Source organism: Lepidochelys olivacea (assembly GCF_965140295.1).
Source record: "Lepidochelys olivacea isolate rLepOli2 genome assembly, chromosome: 3".
Taxonomy (NCBI): Eukaryota; Metazoa; Chordata; order Testudines; family Cheloniidae; genus Lepidochelys; species Lepidochelys olivacea.
This window is the reverse complement of record NC_140413.1, coordinates 198,746,632-198,768,154: the sequence shown is the minus strand read 5'-3', so window position 1 is coordinate 198,768,154 and position 21,523 is coordinate 198,746,632. Positions and strand designations below refer to the sequence as shown.

The window sequence follows — 21,523 nt, the reverse complement described above, 5'->3', positions numbered from 1 at the left end:
ATAAGAAACTCTTCCTAGATGTATATAAATAAAATAGTCCAGTCTAGGCCTATCGGTCCTTAACATCATGAATTATTTTTTTGTTTGCCTGCACCAGCATGTTCATGGAGGATTTAGCCTTTGTGCCAGACCCTAATATATAATGAGATAGTGTATACATAGACAATGTATGCATGTATATATTAATTTTATTGGCAAAGTGTAGCAATAAAATTGTCACTCCCTGTTCATCTGCTGACCATACAACGTATTGAGACATTATTATTACACTGCTAATAAAGTCCTGCTGTATCATGTGCTTGTGATAATGATGTGCTTGGAATAGCAATTCACCAGAGTGATAAGCAATTAAACAACAAAAGTCATTTTCTTACCCCTTAACGCAAATTTAGAACCGCGTTGACAGACATGACAGGTCATTGCATTAGTCAATAGGACCACCTGTTCCTGATTTCTATAAATTAACATACAAGAACTAGTTAATCACATTTAAGGGAACCTATTTACATTAAGTGCCTAGGGATATGTTAATGTGATGTTAACGATGCACAGTGAAAAATCACAAAAAGTCAAGAAGTGCAAATTCAAAGGTTCCAAGAAAAACATTAACTTGGTTTACCCCCATGTTTTGGATGTGCTTAGGATTTGCATTTTACAACACAGAGATTAAAAGGATAAAGTATATATTTAACCAGAAAAACAAAAGCAGAAATTCTTCCAATTGGAAAGAAGGAACACAGTAACTAACTCAGGATTTGGGCTTTAGTCCAAAACCCCATCCTGCAGTTTATTAATAAATTATAATTGTAATTCATTTTCCCATTTCAGTTTCAGCTTTTGGATAGCTGTACCTTCAAATACATATTGGATCAGTATTAAAAAACTTGGAGGGAATCATTTTATGATCAGTCCTCTTCTCTTACACAGCTTTTCTATTTTCCGTTATGTTTGTTTCATGTTCATTTTGTTTGTCTGTTGCTTGATGTATTGTTGTGAGTTAAATATGTATGATGGTACCCTCTAATTCTAGTTTCCGTAAATGTGTAATGGCCTTGGAGGAGAGCAGTTTTACTGATCTATAACCTCCATCCATTCTGTTCTTGAGGCTTGCCTCTTTCAAGAAACAAATATTGAGAAAATGACCAGAAGTGCCTTTTCTTTTTTCTTTAACATTGTTAAAATCGAACACAAAAACATAGAAACTTTGTTTGCAACGTTTCTACTTGGGGCATTGCTATAGTCATATTTTATAAACACCTGGTATGAAAGGTTTCCTAATGGAAATACTGACACAAGCCTGTCACTTCCAGCATAGGCAAGTTATAAACCAGCTACGTTATTTGTTTTAGTTAGGTAGTAACATTTCTGTTTATTATATTGCCCAAAGTACACACTAAAAATAGTGTTTCTGTGAACTCTAGGATAAAACCATCTTACCTGTTTGGATCACCAGTTGTCATCCTACTTGTCATCTGACAAAGACTAAATGTCTGCTTTGCATTTCAGTTTTTTTAAGCAATTTAGAAGGGCACTGCTGTAGTTACTATATAGCACCTGTGACAATCAACAGAAATTATCCAGTCTGTCCAATCTTGTTCCTATAACTAGAAGACATTACTGTGATTAAAAGGAGAAGAATGGTAGTTGCCCTTTTATGTGCTTCTCAGTGTGTATTTATAGTAGTTAGGAAGGCAAGTTGTATAAATCCTTCCAAGTTTGATTCATACTGGATTCATGAAGTTTCCTATCAGCTATCATTCTGCTGTATTTATATTCATTTGGGTTCTCTACAGTGTGCATTCATCAACCAAAAAAATGCTAGAAGCAAAATTCAGTTCAAATTAGGCAAGTTTTGTGAAGTTCTAAGAGTCTGTGATTATGCGTGTCCATGCCAGAATCAGAGTGGGATGGTGGCCACCTCAGAAAATTCAAGAGAAATCTGGAAAGATTCAGAGAGAGATTGGGTGTTTATATGGATAACAAGAATATACCGTTATAACAGTTAATGCAAACAAAGTTTTGGAAGGGGATAAAAAGTCTCATGCTTCAGCATTTAAGCCACTCTTTATTATGGGTTAGGATGAGACCTTCCCAGGAGTAAATTATCCCACATATGTCTCCTGTGACAGTCTTGCATCTTCCTCTGAGTCATCTGTTGCTAGCCAGTTTTGATGACAGGATGCTAGATTAGATGTTCTTCAGGTCTGATAAAGTCTGGCTATCCCTATGTTCCTTTGTGGAAGGCAACTGATGTTGGTGGAACTTGAGAAGCTCAAGTGCATTTATAGATATTAGATCAATTCACCTTTGATTTGACATGTCCTCCAATGTACTATGCACATGTATTGCCGCAAGAAGGGGGAAATCGTGGTTTTGGCAAACATATAGATGCTACGATTTCCACAGCAGCCACAACTTGGTCCAGAAATTCTAAGGATGCCAACACTTGGAAATGCATGCAAGCCATTCATGTGTGGTGTAGAGGTATTAGTAGACTGGTGTGACTAGCTTCTGTGTGAGATGAGAACTGTCTGATTACTGTAAACAGCATGATATGGCAAGGAGGTCAAGGTATAGTACAGGACAATGCACCAGAGAGTGCGTCATCCCTGATTACTGCTGCCACGGTGGATTGTGGGGGACTATCCACAACACACAAAAAAGGATGTAGCTACCTGTTATCTTTACTCATCCTGGTGGTGTTACTGCATGTAGAAATGGGATTTGAAAAGTAAAATGTGCACACTATATGCAACTTTTAAACAAAATTTAGAAATATTTTTAACAATAAATTTTAGTTTATAGTTTAAGTAATTTTACTTCATTTTTTCAGAGAGCACCCTGGTTTAAGAACTTTATATCTGGTATTGTAGGACCTGGTTACTATGTCAATGAATTCAGAAGAATTCTACTGCAATCCCTGGCTCTACTCTCTCTGTATGTGTTGTTTCTTTAGACAGAATTAGTTGTTTTTTTTAAATTGCATAGTGTTTTGATTGAATCTTTTCTTATGTGAAAGGTCTGCTAATCCCTTGGTAATTAACACTTTCATAGGTCAACAAAGTTTAGAGGAATGTGCTTATTTTTTTAAATGGTCTTTAAGAAAAGCTCCCAGAGATTTTAATGAAAAAAAATGACGCACATCACATTCTACCTGTCAATGGTCTTGATGGTAAAACTTGAATTTTAAATTTTCTCCCCATTGTTGGCATTCTAAGGAATGGCAATGACTGTTAGAAATTGTTCTACAGCATTTACAGAAACTCTTAACTACAGATTAAAGTATTTATGGAGCCATTTTATTTACGGTGTAAGTAATAGGCAGCTTGTAACAGAAATAATATACAGTTCAGTACCTTTTTCTCATTTTTGCTTTAACTCAAATGTACTACTACTTTAAAATGTAACTTTACAGTTGTTTTCATTTCAGTTAATCTCCTACAAAGGTATTATCTCATGGATACCAATTATGTGCATTTCTTACATTATTGTTTAGATCTTTGTGTCCAGGTACAATAACTGCAGATGATAGCTTGTAATGTTGCAATACTGGTACAGAATCATGAGGCCATTAATAATCATAGAATCATAGGGTTAGAAGGGTCATCTAGTCTAACTCCTTGCCAAGATTCAGTAAAGAAACTTCCACAACCTCCTGAGGCAGTCTGTTCCATTGTCCTACTGTTCTTACAGTTAGGAAGTTTTTCGTGAGTTTCGATCTAAGTCTGCTATGCTGTTGTTTGAACCCATTGCCTCTTGCCCTGCCCTTCGTGGCAAGAAAGAACAACTTTTCTCCATCTTTTGTATGGCATCCTTTCAAGTATCTGAAGACTGCTATCATATCCCCCCTTAATCTCCTCTTTTTGAAACTAAACATGCCCCGTTCCTTCAGCCTTTGCTCTCATGGCTGCCTTCCATCCCTTTGATCACCTTTGTCACTCACCTCTGGATCCTTGCCCATTTCTCTACATCCTTTCTATACATGGGTGACCAAAGTTGGACACAGCACACCAGCTGAGGCCTACAAGCACCTGTAACTTACATGTTATACCTCTGTTAATGCAACCTAAAATTGTGTTTGCTTTTTTTGCAACAGCATCGCATCGCTGATTCATGTTGAGGTCCCAGATCCTTCTCAGCCGTGCTGCTGCAAAGCCAGTTTTCCTCTATCTTGTATTAGTGCATTTGGCTTTTCTTCCCTAAGTGTAGCACCTTCAATTTGTCTTTGTTGAATTTCATTTTGTTTTCTCCAGCCCTGTTTTCCAATCTATCAAGATCCCTAAATTTTAGCTCTGTCCTCCAGAGTATTTGCAACCCCAACCCCCCTGTGTCATCTGCAGACTTGATCAGTATGCTCGCTATACCTACATCCAGGTCATTAATAAAGATGTTAACACCAGCCCCAGAACAGATCCCTATGGAACCCCACTTGAGATCTCCCTCCAATCCATTAATAGTTACTCTTTGTTTGTGATTGTTTAACCAGTTATGTATCCACCTAATGGTTGTTTTGTTTACTTAATAGTTCAGCTTACTTAATAGAATGTTATCTGGGAATGTGTCAGAAGCCTTGCTGAAGTCCAGGTATATTATGTCCACCTCATTCCCCCTATCCACCAAATCTGTTACTCTGTCAAAAAAGGAAATCAGACTGGTTTGGCATGACTGGAACTTCTTGGTCAATCCATGTTGGCTGATAGGATTACCCCTTCGTCATCCAGGTACTCACCAATTGAATGTTTTATACATTGCTCTAGTAGCTTCTCAGATATTGAAGACAGGCTGACTGGTCTATAGTTCCCCAGCTCCACATTTTCCCCCTTTTTGAAGATGGGCACTAGTTAGCCCTTCTCCAGTCTTCTGGGATCTCTCCTGTCATTCATGAGTTTGTAAATATTATTGCCAGTGGCTAATTCCTTCAGTACCCTCGGGTGAATAGCATCTGGCCCTGCTGAATTGAATTCATTCAGATTGATCAGAAGATCTCTGATGTGTTCTTTACTTCTCCTGATCTGCAATCATTCCCCTTTATTGTCTATGGTAACTTTGCTAGTCATCTGGTCACATGTTATTTTTTGTGAGAAGACTGAAGCAAAGTAGGGATTGAGTAGCTCCGCTCTCCTATCATCTTCCGTTACCAGCTCACCACCTCCATTGAGCAGCGGACTCACACCATCCTTGATCTTTCTTTTTTGTCTGACATATTTGAAGAACCCCTTCCTGTTATCTCTATCATTTTTTGCCGGCTGTAACTCTTTCTTTGCCTTGGCTTTCCTGATTTTGTTCCCTACACACTTGTGCTATTCCAATGTATACTTCCGTGGTGACATGCCCCTCCTTCCATTTCCTGTATGTATCCCTTTTTGGTTTTTAGATAGCTAAAAAGCTCTTTGTGCAGCCACATTGGCCTCCTGTGACTCTTCTTATCTTTACTCTGCATCACAATAGCTTGATGTTGAGTCTCTAGTATTATATCTTTTAGAACTGCCAGTCTCCTTCAACTCCTTTTCTTTCTGACTCAGAGGTGGGCAAACTATGGCCCGCAGGCCACATCCTGCCCGCGGGACCGTCCTGCCCGGCCCCTGAGCTCCTGGCAGGGGAAGCTAGCCTCCGGCCCCTCCCCCGCTCTCCCTCTTCTCCCACAGTCATGCTGCTGTGCGGCTGGCTCCACCCGGGCAGCGGGGCTGCAAACTCCGGCCGCTCTGAGCGGCATGGTAAGGGGGTGGCGACAGTGCGCACACGGCAGGTAGGAGGTCCCAGGGGGCAGTCAGGGGACACAGCAGGGGGCGGTTGGATAGGGCCGAGGTTCTGGAGGAGGTGGGTGCGGTTGGAGAACAGGGGAGTTTGGATAGGGTGTCGGAGTCCAGGGGGCCTATCAGGAGGCGGGGGTGTGGATAGGGGGCGGGGCAGTCCGGGGACAGGGAGGAGGGGGGGGGTTGGATAGGGGATGGGGTCCTGGGGTTGACCCACTAGTTGTTTCCTCAACTTTCTGAATCACAAAGCTGTCCCCTACGCATGCTAAGAATTTGCAGGATGTATTACGTTTTGCTGCAACAGTGTTCTAACAGATATCAGGGAAGTTAAAATCCACTATTAATACTAGCTCATGTGTGTTAACTAATCTTGTTACCTGCTTGTAAATAGAATGACTCGTTCACTTCCTCTTCCTGATTTGGTGGTCTATAATAGACCCCCACCATAACATTGCTACTATTCTTTTCCCTTATTATTCTCATCCAGAGGCTCAGCACGTCTGTCACTCGGTTCCCGTTGGACTTTGGAGCAAGTGTATACATTCTTGATGTACAGCACAACACCTCTGTTTTTCCCATAGGTATCATTTTGGAACATGTAATAACATGCCATAACATGCCAATCATGGCAGTTGTCCCACCAAGTCGTTGTGATGCCAATTAAGTCGTAATTTTCTTCATATACCATGACTTCCAGTTCATCCTGCTTGTCCCCCATACTCCCTGCATTTGTATACAGGTATTGAAGATATTTGCCAGACTGCCCTGTTGCTTTTTTTTTTTTCTTTTTAATGCAGTTGCAATTTCTAGACCCTTCTCCAGAAATTAGCCCCTTTCCCAATCATTACCCACATTAGGAGTAAAGTGATTTTTTCCCCATTTTTTGCAGATGTCATTCATACAGTGGGACCAATAGCAAGAGGCCATATCAGTGATACTCATAAAGAAGACCTGGCAAGTTGCTATAAATCATCCCTGAAACTGGCAAAAGAAAACAATATCAGATCAATTGTAAGTACTTCATAAAGATGTATTATTTCTGAATGTTGTGTCTTTTTCCTCAGGATTTAGCATAATTGTAGGAATAATACAAATCTTTAAGAGCATGCATGTCATATGTGGTATGGAAGAACAAGAAATTGAAAGTTGTTAATGCAGCACGACTGGAAGAGAAAGGAATAAGGACAGCCTGGGGATGGCACAAAAGCTGGGTTGGTAAAGCAATTGTATCTAACACACAACTGTTCCACTAAGAACTCACAGGAAGAGAACTGCTCCAATAGTTAATTTTACATGTTATGATCCTATGGACTATAAGGTGGATAGAAAGTTGGCTAGATTGTCGGGCTTAACGGGTAGTGATCAATGGCTCCATGTCTAGTTGGCAGCCGGTATCAAGTGGAGTGCCCCAAGGGTCAGTCCTCGGGCCAGTTTTGTTCAATATCTTCATAAATGATCTGGAGGATGGTGTGGATTGCACCCTCAGAAAGTTTGCAGATGACACTAAACTGGGAGGAGAGGTAGATATGCTGGAGGGTAGGGATAGGATACAGAGGGACCTAGACAAATTAGAGGATTGGGCCAAAAGAAATCTGATGAGGTTCAACAAGGACAAGTGCAGAGTCCTGCACTTAGGACGGAAGAATCCCATGCACCGCTACAGGCTAGGGACCAAATGGCTTGGCAGCAGTTCTGCAGAAAAGGACCTGGGGGTTACAATGGACAAGAAGCTGGATATGAGTCAACAGTGTGCCCTTGTTGCCAAGAAGGCCAATGGCATTTTGGGATATATAAGTAGGGGCATTGCCAGCAGATCGAGGGATGTGATCGTTCCCCTCTATTCGACATTGGTGAGGCTTCATCTGGAGTACTGTGTCCAGTTTTGGGCCCCACACTACAAAAAGGATGTGGACAAATTGGAGAGAGTCCAGCAGAGGGCAACAAAAATGATTAGGGGACTGTACACATGACTTATGAGGAGAGGCTGAGGGAACTGGAATTGTTTAGTCTGCAGAAGAGAAGAATGAGGGGGGATTTGATAGCTGCTTTCAACTACCTGAAAGGGGGTTCCAAAGAGGATGGATCTAGACTGTTCTCAGTGGTAGCAGGTAGAATGAGGAGTAATGGTCTCAAGTTGCAGTGGGGGAGGATTAGGTTGGATATTAGGAAAAACTTTTTCACTAGGAGGGTGGTGAAACACTGGAATGCGTTACCTAGGGAGGTAGTGGAATCTCCTTCCTTAGAAGTTTTTAAGGTCAGGCTTGACAAATCCCTGGCTGGGATGATTTAGTTGGGGATTGGTCCTGCTTTGAGCAGGGGGTTGGACTAGATGACCTCCTGAGGTCTCTTCCAACCCTGATATTCTATGATTCTATGATTCCTACAAAACTTAGCAGGAGGCCATTGGTGAAATAGTTGACTCTGAAGAATATAACCTCACTAATTATTGAGGGGGAGATGACTGTGGTCTAGTGACTTATTCTGTAAATTGAATTTTTCCTTAAAAATAGAGATGAAAAGAGATGGTCGAATAACATAATTTATAACGTCAACCCACCAGAATCCATCACCATAAATTTATAATTTATGATCTGTGAAATAATTATTTTATTGATGTTTCATTTAATAAGCATGGTTCCTTGATCTTATGAAATACATCTCATGCTTTGTATTTCAAAGGGCCAGATTTTCAAAGTTAGAAGGGTGCATTTACATGCATATATTTGGATGTGCCTATCGTATTTGCATATATTTGATGAGTTTGCATACTCAGGCATTTTTGTGTGCTGAGGCATTTTTTTGCATACTCAGGCATTTTTGTGCTAGTTACAGTCTTAAATAGCTAAAAGTGCATAGACTACATTTACGTGCATCCGTCAGGTAACATGCATAAGTGAGGCGTGCAAATGTATATGCACAAGTGTGCAAGCTTTACTTGGAAAATGTATCCACCAATTATATCAGTCAGGTAAATATCTCTAAACGGAGGTTAGTATTTCTAATGTGTGAATTTAGGAAATTCTCGGTCGTATATTGGCCAGATTCTCAGCTGATGGAAATCAGAATTCTACTGATGTCATTAGCTGTGACTGGCCTTTGTCTTTATTTTTGTCCTACTCCAGCTGCAGAAGCTCATTCAACATCTTAACTAAACTGTTTAGTACTTTTATAGAGGCTCTATAAATACATTTTGGATTAAATAAACAACAAGAAGGTCAGATTATTAAAACAGGAGTTGGGGAGACAAGGGGTAGATATCAGAGTCTGGAGAAAATCAGATCAAAGTTAATCAAAATGACATAAAGAAGGAAGAAAATATTGTTCCATTAACTGTTTCAGATAAAACGGTATATTGACTTCGTAAAACTATTTGTAACAAGTAAGCAGCTGAAATCTAGTGAGGTTTGAAAATATCCTTGGTGATCAATGGCAGCTGTTCCTAAGTTTTTGTTAATGTCTTCTGATTTTAAAATAAAATCAACATTTATTATAGAAATTTTGATGAGGACTGTTCCTCATGGGGTAGAATTTTAGAAAGATTTAAAAATATTCTCATGTTCAATTTGAATTTACTGTAGATATTTCATTTTTGAATTGTAAGTGTAGTATTCAGTTTCTTTTGCAATGATCAAACTTCATCCAAAAAGAGAATTGGAATGACACACTGTTTAGTGTGACATGAGCAATGTGGCTATAATAATTGCAAGGCAACATCCTGACATTGTGCTGTTTATATCCCATTACACACACTGTATACTTTATAGCCCAGTCTACTTGGGCAAAGAAGGTGTTTTTCAATCAAGTTAGATCAATTAAATTAGCTCAGTTCAGTTGAACCTTCAAGCCCTCATAAAACCTGTGTAGACATAGTATGACAGCTTTAGATCGTTTGAGCTGATTACGTTGCAGCCTATGCTTCAACATAAGCTACAATACCACCAACTCAATCTAAAATACATGAATCTGTGTTTAGACAAGTGTCCATGAGGGAGATGGGGGTTAAGTTGAATTAAGCTAATACAATTGAGTTAACTCATTTGGCATTTGCACCTTTTTTGCCCAGGTACTCATGCTCTCTGGAGCCACAGCAGGCAAAATACTACCCCTCTGATGCTTTTCTGGAGACAGAGCTGTGCTGCTGTGCGTGTTGGCCTGCTTTAATTCCTAATGGAGTCCTTTTCATACGTTACAACATCCCATCAGATGAATCCAACTTTGGCTTTATATAGCCGGTCACTAAAGAGATAAATGATAACCAGTTAGGCTGGGTTCCTTTATTTAAACTTCATGCATATACTATAGAATTTAAAATATTTACTCTATATTCATTTTTGCTCTTTTTAAAAATCCATGAGAATGAATATGTAAAGAAAACATCCTCTTTGTTTCTTCTGTGAGGCTGGTCAGTGGCAGTGAGGGCTTCTTTTTGTTGCAGCAGCAGCAATGTTCCTCCTGGCTCCAGCCCCTTGTTCTAGTGCAGTCAGACCAGTGAGAACAGACTTGAGAATCAGATGAAACTAGTGAGATACTTTGGGTAAGAAAGGACAAAATGAAAATAGCAAAGGAGGAACTACAGGGGGCACCAACAGTAAGCCCCCAAGCCAGAGACAGAGTGAAAATGACTCTGAGTAGCTGTTAGGGGAATTGCATAAAAATTCTTGACTCCAGATGTTAATTAGGCCCTAAATATAGAATAATAAAGATACTATTGAGTTATACAGAGGATAGCCTTGTCCTTGTATTTAGAAAGTAAAGAAAATGACTGGAGGAGAAGCCATCCTGGATTTACATTTAACCAGTCACAAGGAACTGATTGTGCATGTGGGCACACTAAGGAATTGCAGTGCTATTAACCAGCGTAACCCACATCTCCTGGGGTGTGCTATTCTGTCCCATCTAGTGGCACCGAGACCACTTAGAGAGAGTTAAAGGAGTCTGCTCTACAGCCCTAGCTAAGAAGCATATGGCTTTTAGCTGATGCATTAGAGGCTCATGCACTAAGCTCCAGAGGTCCTAGGTTTGATCCCGCCCGTCGATGACTGGGGTCTGTTGGTGTTACACTAGCACTAGATAAATAGTAAATATCTCTGTTGGCTGGCAATTTCCAGAAATTCTTTTCAGGTTGATCTAAAACGAAATTTTTCAACGTTTTTTGCTCATCGAAAAGTTGGAAAAAATTTCAAATTGGATCAACACAAACTGAAATTTTCTCTTTTTATGGCCGCAATGACTATTCCACAGTTTTCCCTGTTCTAGTAATAATTATAAACTACTTGAGTTAAATGGACTAAATACTGGACTTCCAGAACACAGCAGTGCAAATGGATGTGGGGACATCTGAGATGCCCATCATGCTTACAGGCATGAATAAGCTTAGTAAGTACGGTCGAAGTATTAAAATCCCTGGGGAAGATCCTGAGACAGTGTAAAAGATCACAGGTCCATTGACTTCAGGAAACCTATGACAGTTACATCAGCTGAATGGAAGAAGTCTGGAGCAACCAAATATATAATTCAGCAATTAAACAGCAGCAAACCACAGCTTTTTTGAAGAGAAAAACAGGAGTAAGAGATAGCCAAAGGGACTTCACAAGACACAGCTTGGAAATCTGAAGGTAAAAACACTCAAATAGATGTAGCGGAAAGGGGGGAAGCAAACAAAAAGAAGTTCAGACTGTTAAAGCTTGCAGCTGAAAAAGTAAGGGCAACAATAGGACACAATATGAATAGAATGCTAATGGTAATTAAAGGGATGAGGGGAATTAGGACTGTCCCAGATATATGTGGAGTTGGGAGAAGAGAAAGGAGAAAAAGGTGATGCATTCACAAATGAATCAGGAGAGGAAATCCGCTTGTTTGAAATGACTGAGCTACTTTTTAAAATTGTTCTTTAATAAAAATGATAAAGTCAATTAGGAAGTAACAAAAATGTTCAAACGGCTATTGATTAAAAGCTAATAAAGGAATACTTGGAAATATGGTTACATACAAATAAGCAGTCAAAACGATAGGGAGTCTGGGCATATTAAAGGAATTAGCTAATGAATGCATTGAACCACCAGTGGTTAGTTTTGAAAAGTCAAAGACAAGCCGGAAGGCACCAGAAGATTGGGAAAATAAAATGAATGTATTACTTAACATTTAAAGGGAAAAGCTGGCAATCCTAGAAATTAGCCCCGAAAACCTTACTTGAAGAAATATTGCTCTTGGTGGCGTGGTTGTGAACAGTGTCGTATGGGCTTGAAATTGGCGGAAGCACCATCAACGAAGAATAATGATACATGGCAATTTATCAAGTGGGCATGCGAAATGCAGTGGGGTGACTCAGGGTGCAGTAATAAGCAATTTAACATCTTTATTAATGATTTTTGAAGAATGGGTAAACAGCTCAATTAAATTTTCCTATGATAATAAATTAGAAGGTGTTGGAAACATTAGTCAGGGACAGAGATATGATGCAAATAGATCTAGAGAAGCTACAGGTAATGCCTGATCCAACTCCCACGTGGTCAATGGCTGTTTTGGTCTTCGCTTTAATGGAAGACGGATCAGAACCAGAGCCTGGAACTAAAATGTCATTCAACATAGAAAAAGTCAAAGCTATCACATCTGGAGAAAATAATCCAGTTCACAGATACTTAGTCAAATAGAAAGGTAATAGCAAAAAGGACTTAGGTAATGACCCTTAAATTGGATATGGATTTTAAAGATATAATACCTTACTCCCACTCTGCATAAAAAAGCCAATTCATTCTTATGCTGCTGACAGAGTGGCATCACATAACAGAGTGGTGATAGGCTCTGTTTATAAGTAGGCTTGGCAAAATCCAACTTTTATTTTTTAGAATATTGATGGAAATATCAATGTTTATTTTAAGCATGTTTTTCAATTTTTATCAGTTGAAGTTTTCAGAGTTGTGGGAAATTATGGGAGTGCAGACAGATTTTTAATGACGGATGTTAACATTCAAAAAGTTACAGCTTTTTACTGTTAAAACACAAACTGTCAACATCACAAGTCAAAATATACAAAGTAAATGTCCTTAAATCAAACTGTACATTCTCAAGTAGCATTTTTCTTACTTTTGCCTATCTGTAAATTTCTGTTGTTACCAAAGGCAATATTTCTGAGTGTGTGGTGAAATTGACATCTACAAACAAAAATCTAAACCCTTCAAGCCTATTTATAATGCACTGATGAGAATGATGCATAGATTCTGGACAGCTCAGTATCAAAAAACATCCTATAGAAAAGCAACAGGCAGTGGTTAAGAATTTGGAGATATTGATTTATGAGAAAAGATTAAAAATCCAAATATGAATATGGCAAAATTATAGTTTGGTGGTGGTGTTATTTATTTGTATTGCACTAATGCCTAGGGCTTCCGTTATAGATCAGGGCCCCATTGTGCCTAGACACTGTGCAAACACATGACAAAGAATTGAAATTTATCTCAAAGATCTTACAATCTAAAGACAAGATACAACAGATGGATGCAAAAAACTTGCCAAAGGGAGCACAAGGAAACACAATGATATGGTGCTGATTAACACGGTAAGCAATAGTCACAACACACCAGCTGTCTAACCAATGTCAAGAATTTTGCAGGCATTATGGTAGAGGAGAGTTATAAGAAGGATTTGTAACTATCAATAAGTAAACAGGGTGCAAATAGCAAGGTGAAAGAGGAATTATTTAGGGTGATCCAAAGAGGTTTTTTTGTTTTTTTTTAAGAGTAAATATAAAAGTGAGCAAAGACAATTTGTTAAACATAAAAAAACAAATTCTGAATGATGTTATAAATTATCCTATGAAATCAATCTCCTAAGTATTGTGGTGGAAATCCCAACTGAGTCAACTGAAACTAAGCTTGACTAAGCACTGCAGAATATACAATAGGTAACAATTCTGCATTCAAATGGGAAATGGACAAAATATCCTAATAGGTCTCTTCCATTTCAAACATCTATATTTTCCTAATAGACAGCATTATAGGACAAATTAATTGCTGGCATGTTGGGCAAATTAGTGGGAGTTGCCGCTGCTTACTCTCGGGATTAATTTGGTCCATTGCGTTCAACATACTTTTGAAATTATTTAGTTAGAAGTGTATTAACATTGCTAGAGGGCACTAGTTCTGTTTTAATTTGAGAATCGGTGTAGGGTGTTTTGAAACCATGTTGACAGACTGAAACTTCTTAGTACCTCAAGGATTTCCTCACCATATACCTCATTCAGCCCTACTTGTGGTTGACATGCTCTCAAACTTAAGTGTCAGTTAAAGCCTGGGAGGTAGTTAAACAGACACTTTCAAAACTTCACAGAAAATAAAAAAGGGCTGCTGAATTAGTGTGGCTTGGAAATGAAACAAAGGGATTATCTTAAATTCACAATGAAAACAAAAAGTAAAGTTAGTATTGATTTTTCAACCACAAGGCAGAGGCTTCTTCCATGCCTGTTATGAAAATGTTGTATGCAGGAAAATAACTCAGTTCAAACAAACAACCATTTCTCAGGTTTTTATTCAGCAATGAAATTCTCAGCATGGCATCTTAAAGAGAGAGGTAACTTGTAAAGCAACAGCAAAGAAAATTGCTTGAGACCACACACTCTGATCCCTAACTCAAGGGAGTATTACGGCTGGTCTGTGGGATCTAATGGGAATCCATAAAGAATGTAGGTTTGATAGATGCCTAAATGACTGTCTCCACAGCCACCAAAATCTGCAATAAAAGAACTCAAAGGATATGGTTTAAAATCACAAAATATAGGACATCTGCAACTAAATATCAAATCTCTGGGAGCTTGAGAAGTGTTTGTGTTGGTTCCTGAACATGAATGGACTGGATTTCTGTTCTGTATTGATGATAAGTATTAGTGTCCTTTTGGTGTATTTAATTCTAGTCAATTTCCCTCATATTGAGGAACTAAAGCAGAATTTCTGAAGAAAAAAGCAAAATAGCATATATTAAAACATACTATATACAGAGGAGATGTTAACGAAGCATATTGTTTGTTACGTACACAGTTCATATTGCTAGTTTATGTACACATGGTTTATTTTTTTAAATAAATTTAATTTAAACATTTTAAATAAATTTAATTATTTAAATGTTCTTTACCCCTAAGTACCAAAATCAACTGATCTAAAGGGACTAGCTGCCCACACCATTTTGTAAATGTTTGTCATTGATAAATATGATTTGTACGTATTCTATTCATGATCATCTAACTTGATTTGTAATGAAACATAATCTGATACTGGTTCTGAACAGAACAAAAAAAGTCTTAAGAAATGTATACACTACTTTGTATACAAAACTCAGAAATGTGCATACCCCACCCCTGGTCATCTGTTGCCTGGTTTTATAAGTAAATAGAAAATATCCTTTGTTTATGTGTTTGCATACCTTGAAGAGTATGTTCTGTAACCACTATACCTGATAGAGTCCAGTGTGAATGAGTGAGATATCATAGAATATCAGAGTTGGAAGAGACCTCAGGAGATCATCTAGCCCACCCCCCTGCTCAAAGCAGGACCAATCCCCGTTTTTTTTCCCCAGATCCCTAAATGGCCCCCTCAAGGATTGAGCTCACAAGCCTGGGTTTAGAAGGCCAATGCTCAACCCACTGAGCTATCCCTCCTCCTGTAGGTAGGTAGGCTCAGTTCTTTCCTTGAGTAAAGAGAAATGATGAGCCGCTCCTGTGACTGAATCTTCCTTTGCAGTGCTAGGCTGAAACTTTTAATATCAATTTTGAGTCCACAGTAATCTCACTTCCCCCTCTTCTTAATTATAAACCACATGAAAATGGGGCTTTTAATGCCTTAAAATAGTGGCATCACCAGGAATTGCTGTAGCAAATGATTTTGCAAAATTACATTTAACTATCTTGTTTCCTCCTGGTGTGGATTTACATTTTAAGGAATAGTCAAGTGAATCTTATTTTCTTACACATATTTCCTGCTGAGCGTTGCCATAGCAATGAGTCACAAGTCTTCAGAGTCCTAAAGGCTAGCTTTATTCTATGTCCTGGAGTTTGGACACAAGTTCATGTCAATCAATCATACAACTGGTTTGAAAGAAACTTTCTAGGAGCATAGCCTCCAATTCCTTAATTTGTTTCTCCAAGACATTTATCTAACGTGACGGATATTCTGACTGATCTTACATTGCCAGGCTATTTACTTCTGTAGATGTGTAGGGCTTTTTATAACCTCAGGAACATTTTTCCTCCTCTCAAAGCTCTTATCCAGGTTTGAGCTTTAGCAACCTACAATAACTTTTCACTGCCTCTGGTAAATAGGTTAAGATATTTCCTTTTTGCATGCAGACTTAGCCACTCTTATCCATGCTTCTGTTATCTCAAGATCAGGCTACTGCACTGTACTCTACATTGGGCTACACCTTAAAACCATTTGGGGTATGTCTACACTACATTGTAAGCCCAGGGTTAGTAGAACTCAAGTTAGCAGACCCTGAGTTTGTTAACCTAGGGCTTGGGCATCTACACTCATTTGTAACCCCAGGTTAGGAACTGTTGAACCCTGGGTCCCAACCTGGAGTCCCAATCCTGGGTCCCATCTACACTGCATTATGGGATCCAAATCCAACCACCTATATCCCAGACTTCCTAGCACCCTCCTAAAATGTGGCCGCTATACTCCTTTGTTTGTGGTGCAGTGTGGGAATACTTGACTGTCCTGACGACAAAAGTGGTCCGTGATAATTTGAAATAGTTTTGGTGGACTCCGAGAGCACAAGTCCAGTGTGACTGTGTCTACCCAGCAAAGCAATAGGCTTGAATTCTGGTTCCCAGCTTAACTCAGACTCGGACCCTCCACCCCATGGGGTCTGGGAACACTGGATATGAGCCCTGGGTTAGTGCAGTTTGTGCATAGACAGAAGTGGGGTTAGGCTTGAGCCTGAATTCAAGCCCGCAGCTTATACTGCAGTGTAGACATATCCTTGGAGACTGAAGGTGGCTCATTTATTAAGTGAAGTATCTCATTGTGAGTGCATGAAACCACTGCTCTGGGATCTGCATTGGCTGGCTACGTGTTGGTCTCCAGGTGGAGTTTAAGGTACAGGTTGTGACCTCTAAGGCTCTAAATAGCCTGGAACTGACCCGTGTGAGAGATCACCCCTATCTCGGTGCCATACTGCCGCAGCTACAGTCTGCAGGGCACTTGAACTGGATCCCCCTCATTATATATGAGAGGGGGCGACTGGCCAGGCATTCAAACTGTGATGATCGCACTGTCAGCCTGTGAGAATCCTCTGCTTGAAAGGTTGGATTTTATCTAGGAACACTGATTCTACTGGCTTGATAATTGGGGAACTGTCTTGTTAAGAAAGACAAAGCAATAATTAATCAATTAGTGAACCAAGCAGCTATTTATACATGACAGCTCATAAAGCAGGTGAAGTGGACAGAGAAGAAAGTTTACAAGCTAGGGTGTAGAGTATGATGATATTTGGGTATTGTTGGAATTTGACAGTAGAGTCTCTATTTTCTTTGATATAATCTTGTTTGTTTACAAGGAATGTACAAGGTCCTGCTTCTCTGAATATAGGAGGAACCGGAAACAAAAGAATAGTTTCTTAGCTTACAGCCCCAAGCCTCTTTAGGCAACACCTGCCCCAGAAAATTCTCTCCCTCGCTTTTTCCAGGGTCATATATTGTGCTCACAGGTTGCTGCTTGGCTTCATTCCTTTTTTTTTTTTTTTTTTTGCCTCTGTGTCCCTTTTTCTGTTCTCTGTTCTTCCTTCCTTCCCACACGCTTTACCCAAAACAATACTCATCAAAAGCTACCGAGATCAAAACTCCTGGGTGGATTCACATACTCATTTTGTCTGACGTGGGAGGGTCTGTGAAGAACTTATCCTGTTAGTTATTGCTTTCACATCCCCCAACCTTCCTGACAATTTTTAATTCAACCCATAACAAGGTTTCACTGTGTTCATAGCAGAATACATTAAAATATCCATGAAAATGTTTGTTTTGATTAAATGTTTTATAAACAGAGACCAATCCAATTCTTATTTGCATGCAAATATTAACTGCCCAGACAGGCCAAAAAAGGCAGCCAGCAAAATAAAATAAAATGGAAAATTTCCATTGGAGGCTTCATCATTCCCACATTGCATATTCCCCTCTTCAAACCCCTGATGTTGTTTGGTGGCTGTGTATGTCTGAAGCACTGCCTGCCCTCTGCTCCACTATGTTGCCTACCCAAGAAGAGAATAATGAAAGGCTTTCTTGGGAAACTCACTCATCTTCTCTTCCTGCGGTATCACAGGTGGCCAGCATATCTCTATAGGAGCTGCTGTACTGCATTTCCCACTTGAGCAATGACCCTACTGCCTCCAGTGTGGTATTGGGAAATACAGTAAATCTCTTCCAATGTGATATATGCCATCATGTGCCAGCAATGCCCCTCTTCCATGTACATTGGCCAAACCGGACAGTCTCTGTGCAAAAGAATAAATGGAAACAAATCTGACATCAGGAATCATAACATTCAAAAACCAGTCGGAGAACACTTCAATCTCTCTGGTCACTCAATAACAGACCTAAAAGTGGCAATTCTTCAACAAAAAAACTTCAAAAACAGACTCCAATGTGAAACTGCAGAACTGGAATTGATTTGCAAACTGGACACCATCAGATTAGGCCTGGATAAAGACTGGGAATGGTTGGGTCATTACAAAACCTAAACCTAATTTCAACAATACTAATTTCCCCCTATTGTTACTCACACCTTCTTCTTTAGGTAGGGCTCAGTTTTTAAAAGTAAAGGGTTTTTGCTGCTGAATTTATGATCTTATTATGATGATTCTCTTGTAAACCCATAAACTATTCAGCATTTTCCTTTTTAAAAATATCTATTTACTTTAGGTACTTTTATGTCTGATATTACTGTAAAGATCACAAGTACTTAGATATTACTGTATTTATCCTCACAACAACCCTGTGAGGTAGGGAAGAGCTGTTACTCACATTTTGCAGGTGAGGAAGAGACTGGTTAGGGGACCTGCCTAAGGTCACACAGTAAATCTGTGGCAGAGCAGGGACTTGAACCTAGCTCTCCAAAGTGTTAAGCTAATGCTCTAACCATTGGACCATCCTTCCTCTCCAAGGTAATGTAGATGAATACATATGGTGAAAACTAAAAACAAATACATCACCAATATGACTGTGTAAAAGTTTGCCCCAATATGAAAATCACCACAAAACAAATAAGAAGGGTAATGTGATGATAAAAGCAAAGTAAAAAAGAAAGCAGGATATATTAATAATCAATCTACACTTGTGGCAAGGTTAAACTAACATTATCAGCATCCATAACGCACTCCCTGTCAGTACCCAGTCCAAGCCGGGAAAGCTAGTGATCGAAGCAGCGGACCAAATTTGGTGATGAGTCCTGGTCACGTGCCACCTGAAGCATGTTGCGCATACGCTAAGAAGACGACGACTAACATTCATAGACCCTGGTAATGGATCAGCTTTGGAGAAGAGGAGGGGAAAAAAAGCCAAGATTAAATAACATCCTCTGACCTACAAGTAAATAGTCTTATTTGTTGTCTCATGCTTTCCTATTAATCATCTAACTTTAAATCACTTTAAAGTTTCTGCAGAAAGAATGTCAATTTCAGAGAGCAGGGATTTAATCACTGAGATTTTCTCCAGAGTCTCTGGGCTGTTCAGCCAAATAAGAGTCTCAAAGAAGATAAACTGTTTGGCTTGATTGTTTTATGGCTGAAGAATTCATGCATTTAATTTGATCAAACATGTGGTAGATGTTTTTATACGTTGTAAATGTTGCTCATTTACAAATGCCATTTCCTCCTATTACTGAAAAACATGATGAGAGATGGGTAGTATCTTGCCCTTGTTCTGCACACAGAATTCCAATTTATGTGGGAGAAATTCTACACTGAGATCTAGGAATGGACATGGCCTACAATTTGTAACATAAGCTTTGCTCTGGAAATGGTTACAGGGTTGTAGACAAGGCAAGGAAAAGAAACTGCCACAGGACACTTAAGTTAATTAAAAAAAAGAGGAAGACACTGGATTAAGGGGCAGGTGTTTGTTTTAGGTGGGTTTTTTTAAGTGTAAATATCTCCAGTAATTCACACCCAAGAAACTGTCAATGTAGGGTTAAGCTTGCTGGCGTGTCGTGCTTCCAAATCCTCTTTTTAGCTTTCCACAATGTGACAAGTCACATCTAACAATCTGACTCTTAGAAAATCAGGATTTGAGCATTTAAGTTTTCCTTATCAGAAGGGTACCATGATACAGGGAAAAAACAAACATAAATAATATTTTACATTTTTTAGTGTCTCTTTCATTCTGAAGGAGCCAGCTTGATTTCAGTTATATTGTGGGAGATGGTATCCTTGTCACTCTTAAGGTTGCACCTGTTTTTATTCTAAACCCCCTGTTAGCCACCATGTAACTTTGACTTGGAAATATGTTTTGGCCTGAACTCTGCCTGATTTTCCATGAAGATAAAGGGATACGTTTCTTCGGAGTTTGGAGAAAATTCATAAAACAATTAGTTGAGTCACTGGTCATTGGAAAATTACCATATGAAATTTCGGCTTTTGCCCAACATGGAAGAGCAAAGGATTTTGGAAGCTAGATCTCAGAATTTCTGATTTTTTCAGCCATTTTGTGGTCACAGATCAAAAGTTCGTGTGTGTGCGTGTGCAAGTGGGGTATCTGAAGAACCTAGGTCTTTGTAGGATTCCAACAGGGAGACAGTAAGTCATTAGGTAAGATACATATGCATATAGACCTTTTGTTGTTTTAAAATCCTTTTTCTCTTATATTATGCTTTGTTCCTACTGTTCAGATTAAATAAACTTGGGTATGAGAAGGTTGTTTGGTCACTGTATTCACCATTGGTGGAAGAACCATAAGTATTGAACCCAGTTAGGCCAACTTGGGTAAGCATGGTCAATACACAGGGTACTGTAGCCCAGGGCCCAGTCTAAGAGTGGAAGAAGCATGTGATTCCATCCTATGCTTTATCAGAAGTGGTAAAGTCATAAGGACTGACATCTGAGGGAGATGCTCTGAAATCAGAAAAGGGACCAAACGGCAGCTAGTCCTGTAAGAATAACAGTAGGTTTCTTTAAAAAACTAAAAACTGCACAAGGCGAGGAGTGTCATTATCGGTTTTATAATGGCACACTTGTTGCAACCTTAACAAAGGAGATGCTCTTATGCAAATTTAAAAGATGTGCAACATTGGAGCTCCTCTCCTCTATACCATTGGCTCTGACTTCTTGTATGACACACTGGCTAAATGTGTGCTATTCTACCTCTGTCTAATGGCTAACCCACATGAAGGATGAGAGCATGCTTCTGCTTGCTCACTACTAGAGGCAATGATCCTGTAGATAGGGATTTCTCACCTGCTTGTAGTGACCTCAAAAGAGATCATGGATGGGGCAGATACCCTTGTGCTTCCCCCTCACCCCAGGGAGGGTATGAAATAAAATCAAAGGAGGGAACCCCTGGCCATTTTCACATTTGGGAGAGCTGTATTTTGCCTCCCTCATTTTGGGGCTACAGCCAGGTGCTAAAAAGAGATAGGAGCCTTACTCAGAAACACAGAGCCAGAGGCAGCATTTAGGTCAGCTAGCATGAGAGTGGGAATCTGGGACGGGAGATGCTTGGGGGTGTGTGTGTGTGTGTGTGTGTGTGTGTGTAGAGAAAGCAGGTATAATGGGGAGACAGAATTGGGAGGCACCTC

The 21,523-nt window shown here is 39.4% G+C and overlaps 1 protein-coding gene across 3 annotated transcripts in view; it reads left to right on the top strand.

Annotated features, from left to right (window-relative positions):
• The window catches only part of MACROD2 (mono-ADP ribosylhydrolase 2), a 1,326,034-nt gene that overhangs the window by 795,257 nt on the left and 509,254 nt on the right, over nucleotides 1–21,523 (top strand). For all 3 annotated transcript variants that reach the window (XM_084624011.1, XM_084624010.1, XM_084624009.1), the window contains exon 6: nucleotides 6,643–6,764. In XM_084624011.1, coding sequence (XP_084480137.1) covers nucleotides 6,643–6,764 — 122 coding nt within the window. The remainder of the gene's footprint in view (nucleotides 1–6,642; nucleotides 6,765–21,523) is intronic.